Below are 10,014 nucleotides of genomic sequence, written 5' to 3' on the forward strand. Positions count from 1 at the left end.
GCCGAAACGTTGGAGAGTTACTTAAAAATAAAGGTTGATAGTTAAATGGATCACAATTGTGTATATTAATAATAAAATAAACCACTCTCAAACAATGAAATAAGTAAAGCATTATTAGTTTAAACGATATATTTTTTCGATCATCTTAATATGTTTTTTAATGGGTATTGAATCAATAAATAAGTCTTAATTTTAAAAAATAAAAATTTCAGAGCCTGTCGGAACTGTGCCTTCGGTACTACTTCGGACTGCTTAAGATCACAATGCGTTACTGCCAACGGAATGTACAGAGCCATGATCTCAGTAAACAGACAACTGTCCGCCCCGGCAATTCAGGTCTGTAGCAGCGAATAACGATAATTATATGCTAGTGATGTTACTTCAAAATTAGCTCCAAATTTAAATTATAATAAAAGATCGTTGATTGATCGTGTATAATCGTGTATAAGATGGTCCAGTTCTGCTGCGGTACAAGAAAAAACTCAAATAGTGATCAAACCATCTAGTGTGAGCCAACGTTTCGCTCTACGTAGGGCTATGCAGTGAGCAAATAGATAACAAAAATAAAATTTAACTAAGTTGCGGCTAATTATGATAATTTCTCTAAATATGAACAATGTAAATTAAAGAAAATAACAAAGATGTATAGTGAAACGTACAATTAAATAAGAATAACAAAAAAGTTAGGAAAATTAATGAATATGGAAATAATAGCAAATAAAAGGGTAGATAAAAAAGAAATATAAAAATAAGATAAACAATAAAAGATGAAAAAGCGAATAAGAGTAAATGTTAAGAATAAAGGAAAATAATAAACAAAATGAACACCATCCTTATTGAATGGAGGCAAGAACGAAATGGAACAGAAGGTAGAGAGGAAACAGAAATGGTGGGGTTTGTTGATTAAATAATACGTTACATTTGAAAATAAATTTAAAGTAAATACAATACATACAAATCAAAGAAAATATTAAATTAAATGGATAACATATAAAAACAAAAATAAAATAAAAATAAAGGATACAATAAATATAATACGGCGAAGAAAATTTTCTTTAATTAATTTGAGTTTTTTCTTTGACCACACCTGGACCATCTTCCATTTATTAAATTATAATGATTTGTTCATGTTCCGTTCCAGCAATAATCTTCTGCCATTTTACAAATATTCCATAGTTTATGACCATTTATTTAATATTTCATTATTGGTGTTGTAAGTTTGTGTTCCAGTTCCTAAATGAATGTTTTGTAATTTACGAGCATGAAAAATTGTAAGGATTTGTACAGGTTTGCAAAGGTGATAGAATAGTTGCTGATGTTGAAAACGGAATGCCAGACCAAACGGTGACCGTTCATTGGCACGGACTGAGGCAAATACGGTTCCCATATTACGACGGTGTTCCATATGTTACTCAGTGCCCAATACAACCGGGCACTACGTTCAGGTACAACTTCGTGGCCGAAGAAGCAGGCACATTTTTCTACCATTCACACACAGGTTAGTACCCTTCCTTTCTTCAGGTTAGTACCCTTCCTTTCCTACCATTCACACACAGTTTTGTACCCTTCCTTTGCCCTTAAGGTAAACATTTCTCTATATATTCAATGGATATATTTTTTACATAGGCATACAGAAAATGGACGGAGTGGCTGGGCCACTGATAGTCAGAGACACTTCAGATAGCCAATCAAATCTTTACACGGACGACCAACCCGATCATGTGATCTTCGTTGGCGACTGGAGCAATATGCCAGGAGAGGAATATTTGCCCGGGTTCAATAATGATAACATTATACAAGTTCCGGATAGCATATTGATCAATGGCAGGGGAATGCATTGGGTAAGTAATAGAAACTTATTTTAATAATAATATATCCTACATTAGTCTCCTTTTTATTCCTATTCCTCTATATTTCAGAGATGGCCAACTTTTCTGTATATAACATCTACTTTTTATCTTAAAATTGTGTAGCAATCGACTCGTTTTCATAGGTGTATTCTAAGAGCAAATAAGGGGTGTGAAATGCACAGTATGCTTATACACTGTGTATTCAGTGTAAGGTGCATATCAGTAAATATTTTTTTAAAAATAATTTATTTATTGTTATTTACAACTGTATACACACATATACAACAAGTAAATTTGCTGTAGGTGACATAATGACATGATACAAACATGTGGAGAATCTACCCACTGATAGAACTCCAATAACATTTCTAGAAGAGAAGATCTCGAAGCCATTTTCTTTTCAGACGCCTAGGAGGATTATTAGGTATTGAAGGAGATGCCAGGTTACAAACAAGTGGATTTGGGTGGTTGAGAAGTTTATCATGGAAGGAATGGTATCTGATTCTGGCCAAATCGGCAACATATGGAACATTGGATTTTGGACTGTAAGGATTAGATTCGGGAGGAATTTGATGGTTTAGTGCAGCCCCAAAGCTCAACTCCGTATGTCCAGATAGGCCTTATAATAGTCATGTAGATCAGTCTTTTGTAATGGATTGGCAATTTAGACCGTTTGTCTCGTAAATGTTGTAATAGTCGGAATCAACAAGCAGTTTCTTGTCTTTTTAGTCTTGTATGACGATTCCATGTCAGTCGTTTGTCGAGATGTAGTCCTAAGTAACGGATCTGTTCGACAGGAATAAGTGGGGTATTATAAAAGGATACTGTAGGACAAGAGGTCATGGGTTTACGACGAAGGGTAAATGTGATTTGGTGGGATTTATTGGGATTAATTTTAATCCTCCAGTTTTGGCACCATTCATCAAGGGTGGTGATGTGGAATTGGGGGGTTTGGGATACAACGTAAGAACCATTATTCACTGACAATAGACATGTGTCATCTGCATACGTGGTGAAGATAGTGTCAGGATAGGTTGGGATGTCAGCTGTGAAAACTGTATAAAGGATAGGACCAAGGATACTACCCTGAGGTTCAGCGAATATTAAACAACATTTATTATTCACATCGAAACTCAATGCAGTCACCGAGGATAAATAATATTGAATCATAATAATACTGTTAATACAAAAGAAAAGAAGCTACCGTATGACACTACCAAATATTCAAACTAACTGACTGTGTTCTTCGATGAGTCAAGTCGTGGCTGTTACGTCTGGTGACATGTGTGACACAGAAGTCAAAATGTATTGTTCTGGAAGGGCAGAGATCACAGTATCAGGCTATCAGAATTCTACGATTTCTCAGAATGCATTAAACTATTACTAGTAAGTTTTGTCTTCTACAATCGCTTCAAAGTCCATGGGACACGGAAATCGACCAAAATTGTCCTCGCGATCGACATGTTGGTCATCTCTACTCTATACCTTTGTTATTCCCGTATCTACGGTACATAACATTTGTTAATTTCAATGTGAAGAAATCTGTAGGCAAATAAGACAGAAAATAAACTATGTTCAGACCATTCCTCTCCCCTTACAGAATGGGTCCCTTGGAAATTAAATTACTCGAAAAAGCAATTCAAGGATTTTTTACAGCGAATTTATCAATTGACATCTTTTATCAATTGACAACTAACACTCAAACATAAGGGAAGGTGAAAAATAAAACAGTTTTAATATCACTTTCCCACAAAATGCATGTTGCATACTCCCACTGTTATGTTATAAAGTTATTAATTGTTGAACCAACACTTAAACATTCGTTCATCAGTTCAAATTTGCTAGTGGCAACTGAAATTTCTTATCAGCAATCGAACATAGATTCAATAGCTAATTGGTTTAAAATGGCATACGTTAGAGAATAAATAATTATCAACCCCAATAGGACTAAAACATGGGTCTGGGATTTTGGATTATAATTTTATACCTGCTAAGTAAATTTTGAAATTAATTACTAGATCTACGAATATTGTATGGCAGTTTTAATAAGGGAAATGCTAACTGAAACCCTGTTATTTGTGTCACCGTTTAAACTAAATTAATGCATTGACTAAATTAATGCATTGCTTCTTAAGCCCAGCGAATTATTTTTTATGCCATAATTACTCAATTTTTAGGTTATCACTATAGGGAGTGGGTAGCTCAATGGTAAGGCACTGAACTACTAACTCCAAGGACCCGGGTTCGAATCTGGCTGTGGCAGATAATTTTTACCTGCAAGTGGTTATCCATAATTGGGTAAAAATCTGGCGGTTGAGCGTGGTTCTGACAAAATCGCGTCCTTGCACATCCGTTGTCTAGTAACAGTCCTTCCTTACAAAGTGCTGCACCCTGACCCTTCATGGGTTGTAGAAAGTACAGATTTTTTTTTTCACTAACAACATGGAGTTTCTATCACAATAGCAACCATTTCAGAAATGAAGTTGTAATTTCTCATTATATAATTTTTCTATTCCTTGTTTCTGTACATTTAAGTGAGTGAAAATATATGCAGGAAGCAAAAGTAAACTTTTAAAAAGTGGTGGGCAAAGTTAATTGTTTTGGGCCAAAGTTGAGATAGACTTGCTGCCATACAGTATCCTTTAATAATACCCCCACTCATTCCTATCGAACAGATCCGTTACTTAGGTCTACATCTGGACAAACGACATGGAATCCTCACACAAGACTGAAAAGACAGGAAACTACTCGTCGATTCCGACTATTACAACATTTACTAGACGAACGGTCTACACTTCCAATCCATTACAAACGACTGTTCCACTTGACTATAATAAGGACTATCTAGACATACGGAGTTGAGCTTTGGGCTCCACTAAACCATCGAATTCCTCTCGTATTCAATCCTTACAGTCCAAAATCCTTAATGGTCCTTACTTTGTCACAAATAAAGTCGTCCATTACGACCTCAATATTTCATATGTTGCCGATTTGGCCAGAACCAGATACCAATCCTTATATGATTAACTTCCCAACCACCCAAATCCACTTGGTTTTAACCTGGCTTCTTCTTCAATACCTGATAATCCCCCTAGGCGTCTGAAAAGAAGATAGTTCCGAGAACTTCTATAAAGAATCTGTAGTAACGTAATTGGAGTTCTATCTCATTGATTCTCCACATGTTTATATCTTGTTATTTTTTATCTAATAGAAAATTTACTTGATGTATTTGATTTTATACAGTTGTAAATAACAATAAATAAATTACTAAAAATAAAAAAAAGTTCAGTTAAACGCTTATTTGTGGTAGAAGTTTGAGATCAATATATTATATTCCCAAATTATATAAATGGTTTAATCATTCTTTCAGAACGGGAGCTTTAATCTGCCCCTGTCGGAGTTCAGAGTCACCAGGGGCCGAAGATACAGATTCCGTATCATCGGCGGCACCTGTATGACCTGTGCAGTAGCCGTCAGGTTTCAGGGGCACAGGGTTCTGGCCATCTCTGCGGATGGTAACCTCAAATATAGTCCCAGGACTGTTGATTCTGTAATAGTTAACTCAGGTATGTTATAAATATTATAGTACTACAGCATCTTTATTTGTTAATATATCGTATGTCTGACCCATACGGGTTTTAAGACTTAGTATCACCTAAGATTCTTTCCCAGAGTTAGAATGTATAGCATACACAAGTCACTTTCAAGGTATTTGGAAAGTTCTTAAAAGCCAAACTTTTTCTTAGTGACTGTGCCGGGTACATATAATAGCTGTTTTAAATGGTAAGGAAGAATTTATTGTAGATTGTTATAAGTTACTGCATATTTTAACGATTTTTTTAATTTTTAAAAACCCATGTGCTGGAAAAATGAGAGAGAATTCATCGTGAGAGGCCTCTGGTTTGAACTCGTGGAACAATATCAAATAAAACAAGGAGATTCTTATAAGATCTAGTTGTTTAGCATTAGGGATATAGCGACGTTGGCGGAAAATATTATTTTGGATATTATTCATTTTTTATTGTTTTTGTTTATCTTTTTGACCTATTTATTTGTTTTTTAAACACATAAATATTATTCATTTACATATGTTGTTTAAATGTATGTATTAGTTTTTTTAGTCCTATTTATTTATTTTTTTAATTTTTCTACTGCTGTGTTATTTTTAATTTATCTATAGATTGATACTTAATATAGATTGAAATTATCAATTCTGTTAAATTTCATTTAATTTGTGTAATGGTTCAATCGTGTGTTGCGGATCACTGGAGGGGAGAGGTATAGAAGAGTAAAATTAGGGAGAATAAAATGGAATAACTAGGTAAATTTTAATTTGGCTTTGTGCTAGAAGAAGCAGAAAATAATAAAAAATAATATATTCAGTTTAAAGACGATTATTGTTTGAAAAAGGAAATGTTAATGTATGGTAGTGTGTATAAGTCCAGTCATGGATTAGTAACATACATAGTAACCCAATGTATTTGGGTAGTACTGCCAAATAAATTATTCCTTTTTTATTCTTTTGATTAGTGTTTATGCTTCTATAAAGGAAATATGCATCACCATTCAAAGAGATAATTAAACCATTAAGACTACCATGACTTCTTGCAGCTGACCGTTTCGATGTGATACTTGAAGCAAATCAAAGCGTCGGGATTTATTACATTTACGCCCAAACCTTCCAGGACTTCTGTAACAACATATACCAAGCTGCCGTCTTAAGGTACGAAGGCTCTAACGCCGCCGTCAACCCTAGACCTCCTCGACCCACCCCCAACCTTGGTGTAGTGAGTTTATATGTATACATCTTCTAGATATATCCAAACATGTATGACATCGTGATTAACAACTTTCTCGTTTATTGCCTTACAGCAACTCAACGCCATCAATTCAACTTGTAGCGGGACGAATGCAAACGAGATATGCATTAGCAATTTGAGAGGTGAGACCAACGCTCCAGCCATCGGTAATGCTTTTTATGCCTATCTCTTTATTGGATTTGACTTCTATATCTTCAATGATGATGACCTCTTTAGACCTGGAACATACCAACACTACGATGGTAAGTAACACAGTTATTTTATTTAATACTAGTTGAATCGGCAATGGATGCATATTTGAAGATGCATAAGCATTAATTGAACACTATTGAAGCTTCGATATCAATTAGTATATAAATGAAGTGATTAGATGGTAACTATAGTAACATAAATGTTAACAACTAATGTTGCTTAATACCCGTCCGATTTTGGTGATTGTTTTTCTTATTCTTTTAAACAATTTGATAAACAATACATAAAATGAATAGTTTTTGTACCACAACCCTCAGACTGACTGATCTATCAAAGTAAGGTAAAAGATTTCTTAGGAGTGAAACAAAGTTGATATTAGCTTTTAACATCTCAATAAATCCTTAAATAGGAATTTTCCAAAAAATAGCAAAATAAAATTTAGTGCTCCAAAATTTTCACCTTTATTGGATCTTTGATTCAATTTAATAATAATAATTTTTAATCTTTGAAAATTATATTTAAGGGTTTGAGACGAGGCTGAAAACAAATATGATTTGCTTTTTACTAAAAACAAAAAAAGGTTGACCTACTTTACTAAAATCCTCATTTCATTTTTTTTTTTTTTAATTTCTAGTGAATAAAAAAATTAACTTAATAGAATCTGTAATATTTTTTTCTCATTGTTCAGAAAGAGCCGAATCGATGCATAATAACCATGAAAAAGATGTATACTTATTGAGCTACGCGCCAAAAATCTTCGATTTTGTTAATAATTTTTTTTAACCAAAAAAATTGTGCTAAAAGTGCCTAAAATGCCAGCCTAAAAATGAACATTCATTTTTATTGATTAGATAAGATTCATTTTTATAGACTAGATTAATTCATTTTTATGGATTAGATATGATTTATTTTTAAATTATTTTTGCTGCATCTAGTCTTAGCATTCGTTTTTTATTCGGTTTGTACGGTCTACTAAAAAAAGGAAAAAATGTGTGGAATTAATTAAGACATTTTTTAAAAAGTAATATGATAGTAACATTAAAATGAGCCTACCTAATCCTCTTGAAAGCATATTTCAGTGCAGTTAGAAAATATCACGAATGTTAGTTACTGTCCTCACCATAAGGGGAATGTTGTGAAGTTCATCAAGTCTTGAAATGAAACACTCAGACATGATCCATTTCCAGTATCTGGAATTTCACTAATATACGATTATGTTGATATTTAAAAGACTTTTTTTTTGTTACTTTTAATATAAAGTACTAAAATATGGTTTTATTTCGATAAGTATGATTAAAATGATTCATCAAAAATATCGCCAATAATATTGTTCCAGGCAACGCTGTTCGTTGAAAACAGGAAAGTGCAAGATAGCATTTGATTATGAGTGCAGTTATCATTTTACTTGTAACTTAAAGATAGAAAGAAGAATTTGTTAAATAAAAAAAAAAAAAAAAAAAAAAAAAAAAAAAAAAAAAAAAAAACAAGCATCAAGAATACAACATATTTTTCCTATAACAGTATCAAATTAAATTTATGAACAGTTGCCATTCAAAAGAATCGAAAGATGTACATTAGGGATATTTCTGGCTATCCTCTCATATTTGTGCAAAAATTGATTTGGTGAAGTAATTTTAAGAGAAAACATCACGAATATTAGAAATAAAATGTTACACTTTTGGCAGTAACTGTACCCATTTTTACATTTTAAAGTTAATGATTTTATTTATTAATTATTGAACCAATAATTAATTCTTAAATCAATTTCAAGAAAAATATTAGTTCATCAGATCCAATATGGTCGTGGCAATTGAAATGATTTCCCAGCAATCGAAGAAAGTTCGACCTGCTATCGTTTTTGTTCGATGTTTTGGTTTGATTTGACCAAATTAGTTCCTTGATGTTTAAATTATAAGACGTGAAAGAAAAATTTCTCTTGGGCCATCCGTAACTCGGGATAGACTGGATAGGTCTGCGGGCGGCGCCAGTTCTAATCCGACCTGGGGCGTTAACTTTTTTCATTAATTGACGGTCCCACAAAATTAATAACTTGATCCCCCGCCATGGTTAGGTAATGTAGGCCTTCAATGAAGGACTTAAACCAAAAAAGTCTCTCTTCAGAAAAAAAATTGTTAATTCCTTTCCTGTTAAGGATCTCCTGTATATTTCAATTTCATTCCATTAATAGTCCAAGATTTTGTGAAAAATATTAAGTTATTTCATCCTATTTTTGGTTACTTTAATGAAAATTGTGTATTGTTAGTAGTCGTCCTCCATATCTTTAAAAGTACTTACAACACTGAATAATTTCATATATCATAATTTTAAGTAAATTTGCTAAAATATAAGCCCTAATAGAGCTGTTTACGTCAATAGTTTCCGAGTAACTGCTTTTCAAAAAAGTAAAATTTGTTTTCAAATAGAAGAAAATCAATGTTTTCATAATTTATGTTGGCAAACATCTTGGAAACTACTAATAATACTATAAATCATATGAACAACGTACAAATTCCTTTCAATTCTCGACTGAGGACTAGTTACCAGAGTAGAGTAGAAGTTTCCATCATATTCACCAAAATGTTGATTTCACCTTGTTCAAAAAATAAAACTATTGAATGTAAATATCTTTACTAGAGATTAATTATATTTTAAATATTTAACTCTACTTTAAATAATTGACGATTAATGTTTTTGATACAATGTTTTTGTGTTCATTAATATTAATATTAATATATGTTAATTATATATTATAATACTAATTATTATAATTATAAGACTAACATATGTTAATTAGTTAATTATAATATTAATATATGTAATGAATTATATAATGTTAATGTTAATATTAATGTTTTTGGTACTATATTTTATGGTATTTGTAGTTTTATTATATGGAGCTTTATGGAACTTATGAAAAGTTTTTTTTGTTTTTTAAATATTTATTTATTGCTATTTTCAACTGTATATTATAATACATTTAGTAAATCTGATCTAAATTAAATTGGAGTGTAAGGAAACTACCAATTGGTAGCACTCTAACGACATTTTACATTAGCTGGTCTCGTGGCCATCTTCTTTTCAGGCGCCTCGGAGAATTGTCAGGAATGGAAGAGGATGTAAGGTTAGAAACTAGGGGGTTTGAGTGGTTAGGG

The 10,014-nt window shown here is 32.4% G+C and overlaps 1 protein-coding gene across 1 annotated transcript in view; it reads left to right on the plus strand.

Moving 5' to 3' along the window:
• The window catches only part of LOC106690903 (uncharacterized), a 31,338-nt gene that overhangs the window by 12,205 nt on the left and 9,119 nt on the right, over positions 1 to 10,014 (plus strand). The window contains exons 3-8 of the mRNA XM_014436500.2: positions 213 to 336; positions 1,288 to 1,498; positions 1,627 to 1,841; positions 5,221 to 5,416; positions 6,462 to 6,637; positions 6,723 to 6,912. Coding sequence (XP_014291986.1) covers positions 213 to 336; positions 1,288 to 1,498; positions 1,627 to 1,841; positions 5,221 to 5,416; positions 6,462 to 6,637; positions 6,723 to 6,912 — 1,112 coding nt within the window. The remainder of the gene's footprint in view (positions 1 to 212; positions 337 to 1,287; positions 1,499 to 1,626; positions 1,842 to 5,220; positions 5,417 to 6,461; positions 6,638 to 6,722; positions 6,913 to 10,014) is intronic.

This window comes from Halyomorpha halys, unplaced genomic scaffold (assembly GCF_000696795.3).
Source record: "Halyomorpha halys isolate HHAL.00 unplaced genomic scaffold, Hhal_1.1 Scaffold1957.1, whole genome shotgun sequence".
Lineage (NCBI taxonomy): Eukaryota > Metazoa > Arthropoda > Insecta > Hemiptera > Pentatomidae > Halyomorpha > Halyomorpha halys.